Genomic DNA, 22,727 nt, shown 5'->3' with positions numbered 1-22,727 from the left:
ATTCCAAAGTAACAGTAGGAAGTATCCTAGTCTTTATACATTATAGCTAACCAATCAATTGTCATATAACATCACATTGTCTCTCTTAACCCACCTTAATGTTTTCTGTCACTCCATGAAAGCTGAGCTGTGTTAACCTTTCGCCTCTATAATGATGCAGGCAAATTGGGGTGGTGATCACTAACTCAAAACATTTCTCTGCAAAGACACATATTGCTTGACCGGCATCACTTAGTCAAAACCATGGCTTTTTAAACACCTGATTAAGTGTTCTCTGCACTGTACTTTGCAGCTCAATGTGTTTGAACAGACATACAGTTCTAATTGCTCAGGCTGACTGATTCACTTATTCTCAATTCTAACCATTTCGCAGTTTTAATAAAAGCATTTAAATCAAACTTCATCATTATTCTAAACATTCCTGGTTTTCAATAAGAGCATTTTGATCAAACTTCAACAACTACCAGCCATTGCCATTTTATATTTTAAATAATGAAGCAATTTAATCAAGTATTGTATTCACTTATTTAAAACACAGGGAGCGAGCGAGTTACATTTAATTACGTACAACATGGCTGCCAGAAGAGAAAGAAGTTGTGGCATTGGAAGCAGACATTTTGTGAAGAATGGTAAAGGCAAGCAAGTCAGTGAGCTACATAAAGCAGTTCAACCTGGAGTGAAAGAACAGTTTTATCAAATATATCATACTAGATTATGAAACTAACACAGTTCTAAGTAAAATAAAATCAAACAAAGTGAAATTGGCAATACAATTTAGCTTCATTCTGTAACTATATTGTGTCATTCTGTCACTTCCTGTTTGACTCAGCATGGGAAAGGCCAAATAACTGTCAGTTCAGAGAGAGACAGCTGGTAATAAATTGAGAGGCAGTTTCACAGATGGGACTCTCCATTCAAAATTGAATTTAGTCTACGAGTAGGCTTAATTTGTTTCTGTGAAACTGTCCCCTACTGTTTCACTTAGTTGACTTGTTTGTTAGTTTAGTTTACATGGTTTCACCTGTGTCTTGTTAGTTATGTTACACTGCCCTTTGTGTTTCTGGTATGCAGTATATAGCCCTTGTGTTCCCTTTTCTTCACTGTGTCCTAAGCCTTGTGCTTATTTTCGCCCCATGCCTGCTTCATGCCTCGTGTGGTTTAGAGTTCCTGTCAGTTTTTTACACTCTGGAATCTACTGAGAGAGTTCTGCCTATCCAGGACTCCATTGGCTGGCTCCATCCATAAGTCAAGATTCCATTGGCTCCTCCACCCCTCAGTTCATTGGCTCCACCTCTCAGTTCATTGCTCCAATCAATGGCTCCTTCCCTCAGTATAGTGCTCTACTTACTGGCTCTATCCCTCAATTCAGTGTGCCAATGGCTGGTCTGGGGCTCCACAGTGCTCTAGGTGCAGGAGCTGCTCCCATTAACATTGCATGGCTCCAGTGGTATGTCTACTTGATCCCTCCTCCCAGCAGAGCATACTGATGTGATGTTATATAGCCCATGGCGTTTCATATGTGATCTAAGCCAGAGTACCAGCAGCCCCAGTATAAACGCTGCCCCAATCAAAACAATCAAATCAGAGATGTAGCCTGCAAGAGGAAGAGAACATGTACCGTTACTGAACACAGTCAGCGCAGAGGTTGCTGCGCATCATAAAAATGACAGGGAAAATCTATCTATGTGGTATAATGCTGCATTCCAGATATCTGGAAAACTTGTAATTACGATCTTCCAACAGTATATCTATTTTTACTGTAGGTTTTTAGTTCTCGAGTGTCAGAGCTTGTTGCAGCTCTGACACTCGAGAACGTGTCAGCTTCTTGTCAGCCGTCACATTACTAATAGTGGCTAAGTGGGCGACCTGTAGCTACAGTGGCTGGGACCCATAAGGTTGGTGGTTCGATCCCTGGTTTAACCACAATAAGATCCGCGCAGCCATTGGGCCCATGAGCAAGGCCATTAATCCTGCATTGCTCCAGGGGAGGATTGTCTCCTGCTTAGTCTAATCAACTGTAAGTCACTTTGGATAAAAGCGTCAGCCAAATGACATGTAATGTAATGTAAGTAACCACTGGAACGCCCAGAGCTCCTAACTCTGACAAGTCGGAGCTATGAGTTTCTGGGTTTACAAGGTTTACAGGCAGTGTTCACAGACAATACCCCATTGTGTAGCATCCGTTTCCCTCACAGTGACGGTGACAGTCTTGGAGGCCGTGCCCAGGTTATTTGTTGCATAGCAGGTGTAGACACCAGCGTTGGCTAATGTTGCTCTGCTGATGCTGACGGTGGCATTACTCTGTCGCCCTCTGGTGGACACATGTGGATTCTCAGCAGCAGTCGTGTTCCAGGTGAGTTCAGGAGTGGGATTTCCCTCAGCCAGACACTCCAGAATCACCTCCTCTCCCTGGGTTACATTCACCTCCTCCCTCTCCAGCTCAAATGTTGGTGGATCTGGCAGAAAGAGAGACTTTATGTGGTTGTATTATTACAGCAATAAAATGCATCATTTGGGCACACAGCAAGGAGTGACCCATACTCAATTACAAATCAATCAGACACCAGGAATCAAGCACACATTGATAAGTACATTAAGCACACCACAATGAGACTTCTGTAATAAAACTCACAGCAACTCACAGCACTCAAACAGAGCAGCAATTATTCATCACAATGCAAAACATTCAGCAATTAAGCTAAAGCTGCTTTTAAATAATGAATGAGTATTTCAGTAATGTGTATTCAAATACTTTTAAAGAAAAGCCCTTTCTGGTGTCTGGAATCATTTTAATCATGTACACATGGTTTTTGATTTTTTTTTTTGCAAAAAAATGAAATATTTACACTATTATTCTGTAAATAATTATTCATTTTCAAAAGTACCTTACATCTTATTTGTTCCACATCTTGCCACACAAAGACCACAAGATAATGAGATTTAAATAAATTGACAGGAACAGGGACATACAACAGGAAAGTACTGACTTACAGAGAACTTCAATCTGCAGGGTGTGATTGGCTGCTCCATAACTGTTCTTGGCTATGAGGGTGTACTGCCCTCCATCTCTCCTGGTCAGTGGTGTGGAACTGCTGAACTCTGATTGGTCCCTGTACCATGTGACCATGGGAGAGGGGTTCCCCTCAGCTCTAAAGGAGATCAAAGTATCCAGAGTTTCACCTTCCCTCAGCTTCCCATACTGTGTGATCCTGGGTTTATCTGCAGGTACAGAACATCAGAGCAATGGGTCGATAGAGAGCCACATAATGGCTTTACGGGGGTTTTAGCTTGTTACTGCCAATACCATGCAAAACCTGCACAATTACCAGAGTCACAGTGATTGTGATGGTACAGACAGTTCCAACTCTGCGACACAGCTGTACTGTGCTCCATCATCAGCACAGGTGGGTGTGATCAGGAGGGTAGACTGGAGTCTTAGTGAGATCATCATAGGAGGTTTGATTCTCTAATGTTTCCCACTTCACAGTGAGGTACTGAACAGGAGCGATGTTCTGGAGCTCACACTGCAGCTGGTACTGTTTCCCCTCCAGCATTGGGCCTGTGTGGTTCACAACACTGATGGAGACACTGTCTGGAGGCTCTGCAGAGGAGATGATAATGATTTATTCTTCATATTCAATCCTACTTAGGTTATTCAGCATAGGTTTGGAAATCTGAGGTCTAAGAGACACTCAGTCTTTCTTAATTGCTTAGTTACATTTCTCTAGCTGACGGGTCGGCAACCCTGGTCCTGGAGAGCCGCAGGGCGTGCTGGTTTTTTGGGTCTGAATCGGTTGCTTATTTTAAGGTGGAGACGAAAGCCAGCACACCCTGCGGCTCTCCAGGACCAGGGTTGCCGACCCCTGCTCTAGCTCTATGCGGAGGAGAGGTGACTTACTGTACACTGTAATACTGAGCTTTTCAGCACACTGAAAATGATGTCCTGCTTGGGTCAGAACGTCTGCATAGCGTTCAGGTCTTATCCCCCAGTCTGTCAGGGTCTGCAAACCCCAGATGATAAACTGGACGCATTCTGTCCAGTCAACAGATCCCTCGGATTCCTCCCAGCTGATTCTATCATGATCTCATGGTCCCCAAAAATTAGGGAACTATATGCAAAGGGCTGCAATTCCTACACAGGTTACCCAATACAGATGTAACCTGTGTAGGAATTAAGGAATGAAATTAAAGTTCAAAGTGCGGTTTTATTGCAACCAGCCAAAACAACCTACAATGTGTCCCTGTCCAAATACTTTCAGACTGCACTGTATATGCATATTGGCTCATGCAAAAAATTGATTTTTTTAAGATTCCAAGCAGTCCTGTTTTTTGGGGGTTTTTTTACACTCATTTCACCTTTAGCTCCCAATTCTCAGGAACATGCATGCATCAGAACTATACCAAATATCCCGAAATGGCAATGTTGATGATGAAAGTGCACATGTAAAGTATACGTACATTCAAGAGATGATGATGCTTCAATATCTCACTGCAAATGAACAGAACATTTTCCACAAATGAAATGCAAAGACAGTCAAGATAAAATCAAGACACTTTAATGACTGAATGACACCTGTAGCATTATCATTTTGATATAATTCCTATGAATGTAGATTCCACTGACCTGTAGTCAATTAACATTTGTCCTTAACCTTCAATTGAATACAACACTTTTTATTCTCAAATTAGAATTTTTTTTAATTCTAGTTAGTTTCTCAAGTTAGACTTGGAGATTACTGAACTATGTTCATGAGAAAAAGAAATATATTATTCCATTGAATTATTTGTAAAAATCAAGAAGAAATGTTGACTGACACAGTAATTGGCTTTTTCATGTAAATGCATCAAGCACTGTATTTGCACAATGGCTATTATAACATTATGAACAGAGCTAGTAGCAAATAAAAAATGATAACATGGTTGCCAGAAGAAAAAGTTGTGTCAGGCCCTTAGTGACCAGAGGGTTCCCCTCAGCTCTACAGGAGACCAAATTATCCGGAGTTTCACCTTCCCTCGGTTTCTCCAGCCACTCAGTGATCCTGGGTTTATCTGCAGATACAAAATATCACACCCAGGTGGCATTATAGAGCCACAGAATGAGTCTGCACTGGTAATAACCAAAACATAATTCAGCAGTTCTTCTATTGGTGAGAAACACATGATCACACCTTCAGTACTTTGCCAGTTGGATGCAAAAATCAGACTGTTCAGAGATGCTGATAGAATAGACAGTACCGATAGACTCACAGAACACAGTGATGTTGAGGGGATCAGATTTCACTTCAGGTGAAGGTTGTGGTCCTTCAGGTCCCAGTTCCAGCTCTGCCACACAGCTGTATTGTGCTCCATCATCAGCACAGGTGGGTGAGATCAGGAGAGTAGTGAACACATTCACTGGAGTCTTAGTGAGATCATCATCGGAGGTTTGATTCTCGAATGTTTCTCCTTTGTACCACTTCACAGTGAGGTACTGAACAGGAGCAATGTTCTGGACCTCACACTGCAGCTGGTACTGTTTCCCCTCCAGCATTGGGCCTGTGTGGTTCACAACACTGATGGAGACACTGTCTGGAGGCTCTGCAGAGGAGATGATAATGTTTGCTTCTAATACAGTATTTATATATTTATATTCATAATTAAATAATATATATAAGGGGACTCCAGTTCAGCTCTATGCGGAGGAGAGAACTTACTGTACACTGCAATATTGAGGCTTCGAGTACAGTGAAAATCATCTTCTAGATCAATTGGAATGTCTGCGTAGCAATAAGGTCCTATCTCCCAGTCTGTCAGAGTCTTCAAACGCCAGGTGACAAACTGGACATGTTCTTCCCAGAAAACGGATCCCTCTGATGCCTCCCAGCCCATTCCATCATGATCTCCTGAAATGGTGCAGTTCACTGATACTGGATCTCCATGTCTCACCACCACTCTGGGAGGCTGTATCAAGAGGGGGCAATCATCAGGATCTAGAGGAAATTAAGTTCCACAGATATCAAAAACAGGGATATTTATAGAAAAACAAAACAATTACAGTGTTTAACTGACTCTTAATTAAACATGGGCTGCACCCTAATGAAACCTCTTGGCCATAAGACTGAAATTGCCACTCTTGCTACTCTTCATTCATATTTTTGGTGATGCATTATCTCTCACCAGTAAGGATGACATGGGCAGAAAGGGAGGGGATAGAAACATCCATCCATTATCTTAACCCGTTTATCCTGAACAGGTTGGAGCCTATCCCAGCATACATTGGGCGAAAGGCAGGAATACACCCTGGACAGGTCGCCAGTCCATCGCAGGGCACACACACCATTCACTCACACACTCATACCTATGGGCAATTTAGACTCTCCAATCAGCCTAACCTGCATGTCTTTCGACTGTGGAAGGAAACCAGAGTACCCGGAGGAAACCCACACGAACACGGGGAGAACATGGAAAACTCCACACAGAGTTTTGACCAGGATTCAAACCCAGGACCTCCTTGCTGTGAGGCAGCAGTGCTACCCACTGCACCATCCGTGCTGCCATGGGGCCACAAACAGAGAATCATAATTAAGAGTAGGAGGCATTTGAGACCACCAAATGTGTTCTTGCTAAGTGAGGTGCTGGAGGAAACCGGGCTATCCTTTCATGTGCATTTGCACAATACAGCCTTTGTGCATTTTTTCCACCGCCTTGGAGGGACTTTAGCAGTTGGGCGTGACAACGGCAATATTCTCTGTAGTAACTGTACCTAAGCAATTAAACAGAGATGCCTTTGCATTAAAATAATTGTGTGTTTAATTGTGCATGAAATTTACTCTGCAGGTGTAAACCGTGGCTCAAAACAGAGACACAGATCTAGGCTTTAAACATGCACTTCAATAATGTTTTCAACAAGAATCACACCATCAACCCCCAGAACCAGATTTCAAACAGATCATAGTAAACATGAATTAATGATTGCAGCCAAGCAATAATTAAGGCTGGGTGCTTGTCATAGAAAATATTTCCAAAATAATGTATTAAATCAAGCAATATATCTTGCACAGCAGTTAGAAGTGACTGAAATAACATACTCAACCATAGTGACAGTAACTGAAGTTAAAAAAAAGAAGTGTTTGTCAAGGTGCGGGACAGAAGAACCAAATGCAGACTCAGGGATCAAATGAATAAGGCAGGCTTTAATGAGGGCAGTTCCAAAACGTAATCCACAAACAGGAAATGATCGAAATCCAGGCGGACGGGTAGATACGGGGTAATCAGGAGAGTAATCGAAAACTCAGGCAGAGTTCCAAAAACCCGTCCAAACAAGCAAAGGTACAAATACAAAAATACAGAACAAGGCAGAGTCCAAAAACCAGGCAGAGATCACTCACAAACAGATGGGGGGAAAATAGAATCAGGAACTACAGCCTAGAACTGGGATCGGGAACAGAACCACGGGGAAGACGAACTTGCAATGAACAAATGAAACAGGCAGGTATATGTAGAACAGATAACGAGGGGAAATAACAATCAGATGTGCACGATAACAAACATGTGAAAACAGGTGAAACGAATGAATGGGAATAAATGGGGAGACATAAATTACGTAAAGCACAGAGGGTAATAAGGACCGAAAACGCTCAGAACTTAAACAGATACAGAACCTGACAAGTGCTAGCACTAGTAAAAAAAATATATGAGTAGGTTAACTGTAATGATATGTTGCTTTTAATCGTTTTTTTCCATCGCAGAATGAGCGTATGTTTGTTTTCATTAGTTATCCCCCAAAACAATTGCAGTAAAGAAACGGGGAATTAAAGACTGCCAAGAAAGAGAAAATCATCTGCAACTTCGGGGACAAACACCAACCATACACATAATTACGCTTCTGGGAGAAATAAAAGATATACTGGAACCACCCACACGATGTTCCCATTCTATCCCAGCAATAGTCAAGCTCATGGCAGCATTACATCTCGCATTTAATTCAAACAACACTAGCCGCCACGGACATTTTGTCCTGCACTGGACACGCTTTTACATGGTGTCGTTTATTGCCTGAGTTTCATTCCCGTTTAAACTCTTGCTACAACATAAATCAGACGGAGACGGACTTGAACAATACCAGGACAGTCGTCCCTTTATTTTACTTCCAGAAACAACATGTGACCAGAAGGTCTCTTAAATCAGAACAGTTACTAAGGCACTAGCCAATAGGTGGCAGTAACAGAGTATAACACCCAATACCCAAATATATGACATACTCCTCCCCACTTAATGAACAGGTGTATCCCAAACGACCAGGAACACATTTTTGGAGATTATTCTGCCCCATTCTACTGGGTAGGTTCTTTCACTTTCGGTTCCACATGCAGCTCTTTTTTCCTGCAGTATACTGTACATGTGCCTCTGCTTTGTTCCTATGTACCTGCCTGTTTTGTAGCCTTGTTTGATCTCTTTATTACACCATTAACCAAATACTATACATGCAGGATAGGAAAACGTTCTTTAATGAAAACATCTGTATACCTGTTTAATGTACTTAACTGTATGATGTATAAAGAAATAACAGTTAAGTGTCTGCCAAATTATCCCAGCCGAGGGTTTTTGGATCCAGGGATAGTTGCATGCAAGGCAAGTGTTAGGGCAGTTAGAATACAGACAGACAAAGTGAGCTTGGAAGTACAGTGTGTTAATGATACAGATTTTGTAAAAAAAAAAAAGTGTCAATGATACAGATTACAGTTTCAGAAACAGTAAGCTTGATCATATTTTTCTCTCACTAACTCTGCATGGAGATGTCATCACACTTTCTTTTATTTATTAACAGCCTTTTTAACAGTTCACTCCCTAATCAAGAATGATGCCATACCACACCAATGCAAAAAAGTCTTCCAAATAAGGACAGTTTAACATTGGTGAACTGGTAAAGCAACCCGCCAAATACATCCACAAACATGTGCACACACACGCACACACGCTCATATATACACACACGTATTGCTGAAGCTGTCATTTTAAGAGTAACTTTGATTAGCTAAGAAGATGTTTTATTATAGTCATTAACTACCAAACATTAGCTATGAAGCTGGGTTGTGGATGTTAGCTAGCTACTGAAATACCCCCACCCTGTCGATGGAAAACTTTAACTACTGCTAGTTCATCCCCCATTTTCATCACTCTTGACAAACAGTTAGCTTGATTTTGCAGGGATTTTCTGCAGTAATTTTCTGCAGATCCTGCTGTAAACATACATGCAGACATCATTTAATTCAATTCAATTTTATTTGTATAGTGCTTTTTACAAAGGGTCTTTGTCGCAAAGCAGCTTTAGAGAGGCAACACGCCTAGGGCAACAGTGGCAAGGAAAAACTCCCTGGAACAGGAAGAAACCTTGAGCAGAACCTGACTCAATCGGGGAACCCATCTGCCGCTGGTTGACACCAGTTTGTAGAAACAATGGTTTTTAACAGAAAACAGATTAAATAAAAGTACATGAATGTCCAATAACTTGAAGCACAGTAGGCATCATGTAGGCATGAGGATACTCACAGTCATTGCAGACAACAGATCGCAGCACCAACAAGAGCCAAAACAGCTGCTCAGATGTCATAATCTCCACCTGAAGGCTGAAGGCTAAAGATCTACTTCTGTACTAGTAGGGTAGTTCTGATGGTTCAGTCTGAGAATGAGCTCTGGCAGTGGTGTTTCTTGATAGCATAGATGATGGTGGTACTCTCAGAAGGTTCAGTCAGTGCTGCTTTGTGAACACGAGTCTTTTGAGGAACATGGAGAGGAAATCTCTTGTGACAGGAAATCACAGAGCAAGATGGAAAAACCCGACTGAGAAGGAACTGCCTGGACAAGATATGAAATACCTTCTTTATACAGGCAGCCTGGTTCTGCTGTCGCTCACTGAACAGAAGCTTTGGAAGAACCAGGTTCTGCTTCATAAATGCTTATTAGACCTGGGCTCTGTTATTTTCAGGAACCTAAATTCATGTGCATGCATCCAATCTTTACCAAACATCCCAAATGGGAATGTTGATGACATTGCACATGTAACATGTCAATTCTGGTGATGCCACATGCTTCATTATCTCACTGTGAATTAACATATCTTCTCTTTTCACATTTCTTCTTCTTTTTTGGAAGCACACATTTTGTGATGAATGGTAAAGGCAAGCAAGTCAGTGAGCTACACAAAGCAGTTCAACCTGGAGTGAAAGAACAGTTTTATCAAACATATCAAACTAGATTATGAAACTAACACAGTTCTAAATAAAATAAAATCAAACAAAGTGAGATTGGCAATACAATTTTACTTCATTTTGTAACTATATTATGTCATTCTGTCACTTCCTGTTTCACTCAGCATGGGAAAGGCCAAATAACTGTCAGTTCAGAGAGACAGCTGGTAATAAATTGAGAGGCAGTTTCACAGATGGGACTCTCCATTCAAAATTGAATTAAGTCTACAAGCTTAATTTGTTTCTGTGAAACTGTCCCCTACTGTTTCACTTAGTTGACTTGTTTGTTAGTTTAGTTTACATGGTTTCACCTGTGTCTTGTTAGTTATGTTACTCTGCCCTTTGTGTTTCTGGTATGCAGTATATAGCCCTTGTGTTCCCTTTTCTTCACTGTGTCCTAAGCCTTGTGCTTATTTTCGCCCCGTGCCTGCTTCATGCCTCGTGTGGTTTAGAGTTCCTGTCAAAAAAAAGGACCTTCATTGCTCCAATCAATGGCTCCTTCACTCAGTATAGTGCTCTACTTACTGGCTCTATCCCTCAATTCAGTGTGCCAATGGCTGGTCTTGGCTCCACAGTGCTCTAGGTGCAGGAGCTGCTCCCATTAACATTGCATGGCTCCAGTGGTATGTCTGCTTGATCCCTCCTCCCAGCAGAGTGTACTGATGTGATGTTATATAGCCCTTGGCGATTCATATGTGATCTAAGCCAGAGTACCAGCAGCCCCAGTATGAGCGCTGCCCCAATCAAAACAATCAAATCATAGATGTAGCCTGCAAGAGGAAGAGAACATGTACCGTTACTGAACACAGTCAGCGCAGAGGTTGCTGCACATCGTAAAAATGACAGGGAAAATCTATCTACGTGGAATAATGCTGCATTCCAGCAGTAATTACGATCTTCCAACAGTATATCTATTTTAACTGTAGGTTTTTAGTTCTCGAGTGTCAGAGCTTGTGACAGCTTCTTGTCAGCCGTCACGTTACTAATAGTTGCTAAGTGGGCGACCTGTAGCTACAGTGGCTGGGACCCATAAGGTTGGTGGTTCGATCCCCAGTTTAACCACAATAAGATCCGCACAGCAATTGGGCCCTTGAGCAAGGCCATTAATCCTGCATTGCTCCAGGGGAGGATTGTCACTTTGGATAAAAGCGTCAGCCAAATGACATGTAATGTAATGTAATGTAAGTAACCACTGGAACGCCCAGAGCTCCTAACTCTGACAAGTCAGAGCTATGAGTTTCAGGGTTTACAAGGTTTACAGGCAGTGTTCACAGACAATACCCCATTGTGTAGCATCCGTTTCCTTCACAGTGACGGTGACAGTCTTGGAGGCCGTGCCCAGGTTATTTGTTGCATAGCAGGTGTAGACACCAGCGTTGGCTGATGTTGCTCTGCTGATGGTGGCATTACTCTGTCGCCCTCTGGTGGACACATGTGGATTCTCAGCAGCAGTCGTGTTCCAGGTGAGTTCAGGAGTGGGATTTCCCTCAGCCATACACTCCAGAATCACCTCATCTCCCTGGGTTACATTCACCTCCTCCCTCTCCAGCTCAAATGTTGGTGGATCTGGCAGAAAGAGAGACTTTATGTGGTTGTATTATTACAGCAATAAAATGCATCATTTGGGCACACAGCAAGGAGTGACCCATACTCAATTACAAATCAATCAGACACCAGGAATCAAGTACACATTGATAAGTACATTAAGCGCACCACAATGAGACTCCTGTAATAAAACTCACAGCAACTCACAGCTCTCAAACAGAGCAGCAATTATTCATCACAATGCAAAACATTCAGCAATTAAGCTAAAGCTGCTTTTAAATTATGAATGAGTATTTCAAAAGAGTAATGTGTATTCAAATACTTTTAAAGAAAGTATTAATCATGTACACATGTTTTTTGATTATTTTTTAGCAAAAAATAGGTCCTTTATGAAATATTTACACTATTATTCTGAAAATAATTATTAATTTTCAAAAGTACCTTAAATCTTATTTGTTCCACATCTTGCCGCACAAAGACCACAAGATAATGAGATTTAAATAAATTGACAGGAACAGGGACATACAACAGGAAAGTACTGACTTACAGAGAACTTCAATCTGCAGGGTGTGATTGGCTGCTCCATAACTGTTCTTGGCTATGAGGGTGTACTGCCCTCCATCTCTCCTGGGGCCTCATTTATAAACGTTGCGTATGCACAAAAGAATGCGTACACCACTTTCTAAGCAAACTTTGGCATTTATAAAAAATGAACTTGACGGGAAAATGTGCGGTCCTCCACGGAAACTCTGACCCATGCGTACGTACATTAACTGGAGAAATGAGAAACTGCGACTCCGATGGCAATGGGATGAAACGCAAGAAACGGTGTGAAATTGATACCACTGTGTAAAATAAATTGAAATATTACCTCTCACGTATCATATTTGAAGAGTTAATTTGCAAAAAAATAAATATAAACGGAGATGTTGTTGTAAAATAATCCCTCAAATATGTAGACGAATTGTTAAACAATAGTTCATGTTATTAAATGTATTCTCATAAATAATATGGTGAACAGTCGGACAAATTACGCTGCACTGATGTTGTTTACAATGCGTCAGTCGGGCAGATACGAGTGCATAATTTCATATATTGTTATCATATTCATATATTATGTTTTATAATGTGTTTATTGTTATGGATTTTTGTTCGTTTTATCTCTTAATTTTGTAACTGTGTTTTCAATGGTGCTAGACAAATAACGTGTATTATTATCATTATTATTATTATTATTATTATTATCTTCGTCATCATCACATTCGTTGTGCAGAACTGTTCATCATTTACAATCAGTTCACTGACACTGGATCTCCAAATCTCACCACCACTCTGGGGGGCTGGATCATCAGTGGACATTCAATAGGATCTGCTAAAATATGAAAGGGGAGGACTGTAATTTAGGACTCCATTAGAGTAACCTTTTAGTAATCAGAACAGGACGTGCATGGCTTTAACTGGTGATCTGAGTACTTTTAACTCAAATATCTACAGTGCATCCGGAAAGTATTCACAGCGCTTCACTTTTCCCACATTTTGTTATGTAACGGCCTTATTCCAAAATGGAATAAATTCTTTTTTCCTCAAAATTATACACACAACATGAAAGAATTTTTTTTGCAATTTTTACAATTTTTTTTTAACTAAGAAATCACAAGTACATAAGTATTCACAGCCTTTGCTCAATACTTTGTTGATGCACCTTTGGCAGCAATTACAGCCTCAATTCTTTTTGAATATGATGCCACAAGCTTTGGGCAGTTTCGCCCATTCCTCTTTGCAGCACCTCTCAAGCTCCATCATGTTGGATGGGGAGCGTCGGTGCACAGCCATTTTCAGATCTCTCCAGAGATGTTCAATCGGATTCAAGTCTGGGCTCTGGCTGGGCCACTCAAGGACATTCACAGAGTTGTCCTGAAGCCACTCCTTTGATATCGGTGTGCTTAGGGTCGTTGTCCTGCTGAAAGATGAACTGTCGCCCCAGTCTGAGGTCAAGAGCGCTCTGGAGCAGGTTTTCATCCAGGATGTCTCTGTACATTGCTGCATTTATCTTTCCCTCAATCCTGACTAGTCTCCCAGTTCCTGCCGCTGAAAAACATCCCCACAGCATGATGCTGCCACCACCATGCTTCACTGTAGGGATGGTACTGGCCAGGTGATGAGCGGTGCCTGGTTTCCTCCAAACATGACGCCTGGCATTCATACCAAAGAGTTCAATCTTTGTCTCATCAGACCAGAGAATTTTGTTTCTCATGGTCTGAGAGTCCTTCAGGTGCCTTTTGGCAAACTCCAGGCGGGCTGCCATGTGCATTTTACTAAGGAGTGGCTTCCGTCTGGCCACTCTACCACTCTTGGGACCTTCAAAGCAGCAGAAATTTGTCTGTACCCTTCCCCTGATTTATGCCTCGAGAAAATTCCTTTGACTTCATGCTTGGTTTGTGCTCTGACATGCACTGTCAACTGTGGGACCTTATATAGACAGGTGTGTGCCTTTCCAAATCATGTCCAATCAACTGAATTTACCACAGGCTGACTTCAATTAAGCTGTAGAAACATCTCAAGGTTGATCAGTGGAAACAGGAGGCACCTGAGCTCAATTTTGAGCTTCATGGCAAAGGCGGTGAATACTTATGTACATGTGATTTCTTAGTTTTTTATTTTTAATAAATTTGCAAAAAAACTTATTTCATGTTGTCATTATGGGGTGTTGTGTGTAGAATTTTGAGGAAAATTTATTCCATTTTGGAATAAGGCTGTAACATAACAAAATGTGGGAAAAGTGAAGCGCTGTGAATACTTTCTGGATGCACTGTATGTAATATCATACAGATATTAGAGACAATCCATTTACAAAAACAGTATTGTGTAAAACTGGTGATAATTGCACATCCAGATATAGGCCCCATGTTACATTGTTGGTGGCATCAGATGCTGGACCAGTAACGCCAAGCAACATTTCCTACATACACACACACGTTTTATTGAAGCTGGCATTTTAAGACAGAGGGCATTGATCCAACATTGTTTTAACCATGTTGACCCTACGCCACAGAATGCAAGTGTCCTTTAGCTGAGATGCGAGAGGGTGGATATACACAGCTGCAAAATAAAGTTTTCAATGAAACCGTGCAGGTGCTGGAGGAAACTGTCCATTTTTGTGTAAGGGAAATATGGCCTTTGCACATTGGAGATACTTTAGCAGATTTGGCTTTGAAGAGAAGAAAGGCAGGAAGCCCATGCCCCCTCCCCCCATCATATTCTGTCTTAACCTTAACCAAGCAATTAACCTAACTGAGCTGCCTTTTGCAATATAATCTAAGAGACATGTAATTACATGGATCTAATCTACAGGAAACCACATCTTTTTTCCCAGATTACAATGTAAAAACCATCTGGTAAATGGACTGTATTTATATCACACTTTTATCCAAAGCGCTTTATAATTGATGGCTCGCATTCTCTCACACACACACACACACACACACACACACACACACTAACACATTCACACACAGACACACACACACTCTCACACACACGCTCACACTCACATACACTAACACACACTCACACTCACATACACTCACACGTACTCACACACCAACAGCGATTGGCTACTATGCAAGGCACCAATCAGCTTGTCAAGAGCAATCGGGGCTTAAGTACCAAACAACTGCTCTTAACTCCTGAGCTAATGTCGACCATATTTCCAAGACTGTACATGACAGCCCTTCTTATTCACAATGCTGTGCACAAATTTGGATACCTGCCTACATCCCCATGAAACTTTGTTTATGTAACATCAGAGCAAGATCATTTTTGTGATAACATTGAAAGTTAACCCAGCAAAAATCATTAGACAGAGTGGTTGGTGCAGAGCAAGGCCACAGCTAGGGGGTGACACTTTGTCCCAAGGGGGTCCAGGATACGGCGTGTAACTATTTTTAATTTGTTACAAAATGGGGGCCCACCCAATAGATTTGGTCCCAGACTTGAGAATGTATAGCTGTGGCCCTGGTGCAGAGATTGTGGTGTGGTGAGGGTCTGATATGAGTGAAGTCTCATTGTTTAATGCAGAGCAGCATGTCATGTTTGACAACGTTTCACACTGGAATTTTTGTAGAAATGTATTTGTGTTCTGTAAATTCTCTAGTATCCAATACTGTGGCATTCCCACCAAGTGTGGTGACAGGCACAGAAACTTGCATGTCTAAATATTGTGTACATAAAATCCCTGGATGATAGCCTATGTACCTATTTTTTGGGTTTCGCTGTGTTGCTGAGCTCAAAACCGCCTGACTACTCTGTCCTCAAAATACTGTGTGTACTGTCTACTAGACATACTGCCAAGTTCCAACTCTCGGAAATAGCCTCCATACTATTTTCCAACAGTACTGCGGAAGTGTTGCGATACATCCGCCCTTGTAATAAAAAGCCCCCTCTTCCTCTCTCATTTATTGGAGAGCAATTGGACCCAAAGATGCCTCTGTCTCTTCCTCTCAGTGGGACCTCCTAAAAAGTATAGTTTACTTCTTGAAGTAAAATATTTGTGGTATTATTCTGACTTTTCAAAAGCATCTTTAAATGTTTATTTATTCTAAGTCTGTTTGCAGCAAAGTCACAGGACAATGACATTTAAATAAAGTGACATAGGAACCGGGACACAGGAACATGCAACAGGAAAGTACTGAAAGGAAAGTGAGAACTTCAATCTGCAGGGTGTGACTGGCTGCTCCATAACTGCTCTTGGCTATGAGGGTGTACTGCCCTCCATCTCTCCTGGTCAGTGGTGTGGAACTGCTGAACTCTGATTGGCTTCTGTACCATGTGACCATGGGAGAGGGGTTTCCTTCAGCTCTACAGGAGAACAAAGTTTCCAGAGTTTCACCTTCCCTCAGCTGCTCATGGTCTGGGCACTACTGGGTTTATCTGCAGGTACAGAACATCAAAGCAAGGGGGCGTTATAGAGCCACAGAATGACTCTCTGGCGGTTTAAATTATACCAGACAGCAGTACGGCAATTTTTCTGTGGGCAAAATGCAGTTACACCTGCAACACCATACAACTAAAGAAAACCACATAATAGAGTGACAGTGACGGATGTTGATAGCTCAGTACTGACTCACAGAGCACAGTGATGTTGAGGGGATCAAATTTCACTTCAGGTGGTTGTGGTCCTCCAGGTCCCAGTTCCAACTCTGCCACACAGCTGTACTGTGCTCCATCATCAGCACTGGTGGGTGTGATCAGGAGAGTAGAGGACACATTCACTGGAACAGGAGCGATGGTCTGGACCTCACACTGCAGCTGGTACTGTTTCCCCTCCAGCATTGGGCCTGTGTGGTTCACAACACTGATGGAGACACTGTCTGGAGGCTCTGCAGAGGAGATAATGATTTTTTTCTTCATATTCAATCCTACTTAGGTTATTCATCATAGGTTTGGAAATCTGAGGTCTAAGAGACACTCAGTCTTTCTTAATTGCTTAGTTACATTTATCTAGCTGAGGGGTCGGCAACCCTGGTCCTGGAAAGCCACAGGGTGTGCTGGCTTTCGTTGTTACATTACATTACATTGTTACTTGGCATTAATTGATCAATGAAAGTCGTTGATAACACAGTTCACTCACCTCACCTGGTTTCTTGGGTCTGAATCGGTTGCTTATTTTAAGGTGGAGACGAAAGCCAGCACACCCTGCGGCTCTCCAGGACCAGGGTTGCCGACCCCTGCTCTAGCTCTATGCGGAGGAGAGGTGACTTACTGTACACTGTAATACTGAGCTTTTCAGAACACTGAAAATGATGTCCTGCTTGGGTCAGAACGTCTGCATAGCGTTCAGGTCTTATCCCCCAGTCTGTCAGGGTCTGCAAACCCCAGATGATAAACTGGACGCATTCTGTCCAGTCAACAGATCCCTCTGATTCCTCCCAGCTGATTCTGTCATGATCTCATGGTCCCCAAAAATTAGGGAACTATATGCAAAGGGCTGCAATTCCTACACAGGTTACCCAATATGGATGAAACCTGTGTAGGAATTAAGGAATCAAATTAAAGTTCAAAGTCTGCGGTTTTATTGCAACCAGCCAAAACCACCTACAATGTGTCCCTGTCAAAATACTTTCAGACTGCACTGTATATGCATATTGGCTCATGCAAAAAATTCATTTTTTTTAAGATTCCAAGCATTCCTGTTTTTTGGGGGGGGTTTTTTACACTCATTTCACCTTTAGCTCCCAATTCTCAGGAACATGCATGCATCAGAACTATACCAAATATCCGCAAATGGGAATGTTGATGATGAAAGTGCACATGTAAAGTATACGTACATCCAAGAGATGATGCTTCAACATCTCACTGCAAATGAACTCCCCTTTTTATCACAGAACATTTTCAACAAATGAAATGCAAAGACAGTCAAGATAAAATCAAGACACTTTAATGACTGAATGACACCTGTAGCATTATCATTTTGATATAATTCCTATGAATGTAGATTCCTCTGACCTGTAGTCAATTAACATTTTTCCTTAACCTTCAATTGAATACAACACTTTTTATTCTCAAGTTACAATTTTTTAAATTCTAGTTAGTTTCTCAAGTTAGACTTGGAGATTACTGAACTATGTTCATGAGAAAAATAAATATATTATTCCATTGAATTATTTGTAAAAATCAAGAAGAAATGTTGACTGACACAGTAATTGGCTTTTTCATGTAAATGCATCAAGCACTGTATTTGCACAATGGCTATTATAACATTATGAACAGAGCTAGTAGCAAATAAAAAATGATAACATGGTTGCCAGAAGAAAAAGTTGTGTCAGGCCCTTAGTGACCAGAGGGTTCCCCTCAGCTCTACAGGAGACCAAATTATCCGGAGTTTCACCTTCCCTCGGTTTCTCCAGCCACTCAGTGATCCTGGGTTTATCTGCAGATACAAAACACCCAGGTGGCATTATCGAGCCACAGAATGAGTCTGCACTGGTAATAAACAAAACATAATTCAGCAGTTCTTCTATGGATGAGAAACACATGATCACAACTTCAGTACTATGCCAGTTGGATGCAAAAATCAGACTGTTCAGTGATGCTGATAGAACAGACAGTACCGATAGACTCACAGTGTACAGGGATGCTGAGGGGATCAGATTTCACTTCAGGTGAAGGTTGTGGTCCTTCAGGTCCCAGTTCCAGCTCTGCCACACAGCTGTACTGTGCTCCATCATCAGCACAGGTGGGTGTGATCAGGAGGGTAGAGGACACATTCACTGGAGTCTTAGTGAGATCATCATAGGAGGCTTGATTCTCAAATCTTTCCCCTTTGTACCACTTCACAGTGAGGTACTGAACAGGAGCGATGTTCTGGACCTCACACTGTAGCTGGTACTGTTTCCCCTCCAGCATTGGGCCTGTGTGGTTCACAACACTGATGAAGACACTGTCTGGAGGCTCTGCAGAGGAGATGAAAATGTTTGCTTCTAATAAAGTATTTATATGTTTATATTCATAATTAAATAATATATATAAGGGGACTCCAGTTCAGCTCTATGTGGAGGAGAGAACTTACTGTACACTGCAATATTGAGGCTTCGATTACAGAGAAAAGTATCTTCTAGATCAATTGGAATTTCTGCGTAGCAATAAGGTCCTATCTCCCAGTCTGTCAGAGTCTTCAAACGCCAGGTGACAAACTGGACATGTTCTTCCCAGAAAACGGATCTCTCTGATGCCTTCCAGCCCATTCCATCATGATCTCCTGAAATGGTGCAGTTCACTGATACTGGATCTCCATGTCTCACCACCACTCTGGGAGGCTGGATCAAGAGGGGGCAATCAGGATCTAGAGGAAATTAAGTTCCACAGATATCAGAAACAGGGATGTTTATAGAAAAACAAAACACTTTCAGTGTTTAACCGACTCTTGATTAAACATGGGCTGCACCCTAATGAAACCTCTTGGCCATAAGACTGAAATTGTCACTCTTGCTACTCTTCGTTCATATTTTTGGTGATGCATTCTCTCACACCAGTAAGGATGACATGGGCAGAAAGGGAGGGGATAGAAACATCCATCCATCCATTACCTTAACCCATTTATCCTGAACAGGGTCACAGGGGGGCTGGAGCCTATCCCAGCATACATTGGGCGAAAGGCAGGAATACACCCTGGACAGGTCGCCAGTCCATCGCAGGGCACACACACCATTCACTCACACACTCATACCTATGGGCAATTTAGACTCTCCAATCAGCCTAACCTGCATGTCTTTCGACTGTGGAAGGAAACCAGAGTACCCGGAGGAAACCCACACGAACACAGGGAGAACATGGAAAACTCCACACAGAGTTTTGACCAGGATTCAAACCCAGGACCTCCTTGCTGTGAGGCAGCAGTGCTACCCACTGCACCATCCTCTGCAGGTGTAAACCGTGGCTCAAAACAGACACAGATCTAAGCTTTTAAATGCACTTCAATAATGTTTTCAACAAGAATCACACCATCAACCCCCAGAACCAGATATCAAACAGATCATAGTAAACATGAATTAATGATTGCAGCCAAGCAATAATTAAGGCTGGGTGCTTGTCATAGAAAATATTTCCAAAATAATGTATTAAATCAAGCAATACATCTTGCACAGCAGTTGGAAGTGACTGAAATAACATACTCAACCATAGTGACAGTAACTGAAGTTAAAAAAATAATAATAATAGAAATCAGTGTTTGTCAAGGTGCGGGACAGAAGAACCAAATGCAGACTCAAGGATCAAATGAATAAGGCAGGCTTTAATGAGGGCAGTTCCAAAACGTAATCCACAAACAGGAAATGATCGAAATCCAGGCAGACGGGTAGATACGGGGTAATCAGGAGAGTAATCGAAAACTCAGGCAGAGTTCCAAAAACCCGTCCAAACAAGCAAAGGTACAAATACAAAAATACAGAACAAGGCAGAGTCCAAAAACCAGGCAGAGATCACTCAAACAAACAGATGAAAACAGAATCAGGAACTACAGCCTAGAACCGGGATAGGGAACAGAATCACGGAGAAGACGAACTTGCAATGAACAAATGAAACAGGCAGGTATATGTAGAACAGATAACGAGGGGAAATAAATCAATTTTTTTTTTTTCCCCAATCGCAGAATGAGCGTATGTTTTCATTAGTTATCCCCCAAAACAATTGCAGTAAAGGAACAGGGAATTAAGGACTGCCGAGAAAGAGAAAATCATCTGCAACTTCGGGGACAAACACCAACCATACAAATAATTACGCTTCTGGGAGAAATAAGATATATCCAACCAAAGGAACCATCCACACGATGTTCCCATTCTATCCCGGCAATAGTCAAGCTCATGGCAGCATTACATCTCGTATTTAATTCAAACACTAGCCGCCACGGACATTCTGTCCTGCACTGGACACGCTTTCACATGGCAACAACACTTGAGTTAAAATTAAATACTATTCAGTCTTCTGCTGCTGTAGCTCATCTACTCAGAGGTTGGTGCCGAGTGTGTTCAGATATACTCTTCTGTTTACCACTGTTGTAATGTGTGGCTATTTGTGTTACGATCACCTTCCTGTCAGCTTTGACCGGTCTGGCCCCTTTCCTCTGACCTCTCTCATTAGCAACGTATTTCTGCCCACAGAACTGCTGCTCACTGGATGTTTTTAGTTTCACACCATTCTCTGCAAACTCTAGATACTGTTGTGCATCTAAATACCAGGAGATCAGCCGTTTCTGATACTCATCCCTCCCTGTCTGAAAAACAGCTGAACCTCTTGACCACTTCTGCATGCTTTTATGGATTTAGTTGCTGCCACATGATTGGCTGATTAAATATTTGCATTAACAAGCCGGTGTACAGGTCTACCTAATAAAGTGGCCACTGAGTGCCGATAACAGACTTACAATCCAACACAACCACTCTTGCCACCCGCAAATACAGCAACTAATTTAAAGACTGATGTCAAAATGGCACATTTTTCAATGCAGAGCATGTAAAACCAATTTGACAGAGCTATAATGGCTTACCCCAAGTTACTTACTTTCATTCGCACAAAACGTCAACTCCAAAAGCAAACCGACCACGAGTAGCAATCTACAGGTTCTCGGTTCCATATTCAGAAATCTGTTGTTGGTCCTCTCAAAGAGAACATAAAATCAGCCAATGCTCGTCCAGACTCAGCCGCTTACGATAACAGGAAAGGGAAATTCGGCTATCTCAGAAATCTCATTAAAATCTCTTCCGGAGTTTCCAAAAGACACACACCCTGTTTGGCATATTCTTTCCGAGGATAGTGCGACTTTTTCCGGGAAGTTAACCCGACGATGGAGTACAATGGAGCGAGATGGCAAAAACAATTATATGGGGAGGTATGTGCAGAAAATTTGGTGCCGACATCATGTCCGTTTTCCAAAACAGTTTGTGTAGACGTGACGTTACATATTCGAGTCTGTTGTTGCCTTTTATTTGTTGCTGCTTTGTTACATTTTTCGAAAAGTCTTATTGTGTAACGTTTCCATGTGGTATTTTTTTTTTTTTTTTTATCATTTGCATTCGGTCGCCTTGAGGATCAGAGCCGATACAGCAGGTGGCAAAATTGCGATATGTTATCAAAGGCAATAATGCATAATTGCAGTTCATTCTGGCCTGTAAAATGAGAACTAGAATGTTTTCCGAATGTATGCAACGCTGTACAAAAGTACGATATACTGTATATGATGGCTCTGGAACAACTGTCTGCAGTATCAAACTCGCAATTAATTTCACATAATTTAAACATTTAATGCTGTGTCCCTTCCATTTAAATGTATATATTATAATGTATCATTGTGAATTGTTAAGTCATGTACCTGGGCACAGTCAATGGCAATGCCAGCTACAATGTTCTTGTCATAAATTTTCAAAAATCATAATATAGGACTGAGAACATCAGTTGTCTGAAACA

General features: G+C 41.7%; 2 protein-coding genes across 10 annotated transcripts in view; both read right to left on the bottom strand.

The window, feature by feature from the left end:
* Positions 1–9,803, bottom strand: part of LOC133113988 (intercellular adhesion molecule 1-like) — a 28,398-nt gene extending 18,595 nt beyond the window's left edge. For 4 of the 8 annotated variants that reach the window (XM_061223173.1, XM_061223174.1, XM_061223176.1 and 1 more), the window contains exons 1-9: positions 9,529–9,803; positions 5,694–5,969; positions 5,248–5,577; positions 4,459–5,049; positions 3,899–4,161; positions 3,327–3,601; positions 2,992–3,219; positions 2,166–2,456; positions 95–1,594 (exon numbers count right to left, since the gene is read on the bottom strand). In XM_061223173.1, the coding sequence (XP_061079157.1) occupies positions 4,892–5,049; positions 5,248–5,577; positions 5,694–5,969; positions 9,529–9,589 (825 nt within the window). In that variant the 5' untranslated portion in view covers positions 9,590–9,803 and the 3' untranslated portion in view covers positions 95–1,594; positions 2,166–2,456; positions 2,992–3,219; ... (1 more) ...; positions 3,899–4,161; positions 4,459–4,891. The remainder of the gene's footprint in view (positions 1–94; positions 1,595–2,165; positions 2,457–2,991; positions 3,220–3,326; positions 3,602–3,898; positions 4,162–4,458; positions 5,050–5,247; positions 5,578–5,693; positions 5,970–9,528) is intronic. The other 4 variants (XM_061223179.1, XM_061223178.1, XM_061223175.1 and 1 more) reach the window with 4 other exon arrangements.
* A 6,670-nt stretch (positions 9,804–16,473) lies between these two features.
* Positions 16,474–22,052, bottom strand: LOC133113987 (intercellular adhesion molecule 1-like). Of its 2 annotated transcripts, none has more exons than XM_061223172.1 (4): positions 21,825–22,052; positions 19,339–19,611; positions 16,898–17,149; positions 16,474–16,700 (listed from the first exon to the last, which is right to left on the bottom strand). In XM_061223172.1, exons 1-4 carry the CDS (start codon positions 21,895–21,897, stop codon positions 16,666–16,668), a joined length of 633 nt encoding a protein of 210 aa, XP_061079156.1. In that variant the 5' UTR covers positions 21,898–22,052; the 3' UTR covers positions 16,474–16,665. The 2 variants fall into 2 exon arrangements, with proteins under 2 accessions (XP_061079156.1, XP_061079155.1); XM_061223171.1 differs by lacking the exons at positions 16,474–16,700; positions 16,898–17,149 and adding exons at positions 18,192–18,699; positions 18,893–19,222 and having other exon boundaries at positions 21,825–22,025.
* Positions 22,053–22,727: the final 675 nt, after the last annotated feature.

Source organism: Conger conger, chromosome 16, assembly GCF_963514075.1.
Source record: "Conger conger chromosome 16, fConCon1.1, whole genome shotgun sequence".
Taxonomy (NCBI): Eukaryota; Metazoa; Chordata; class Actinopteri; order Anguilliformes; family Congridae; genus Conger; species Conger conger.
This window is presented reverse-complemented; position numbering and strand designations above follow the sequence as displayed.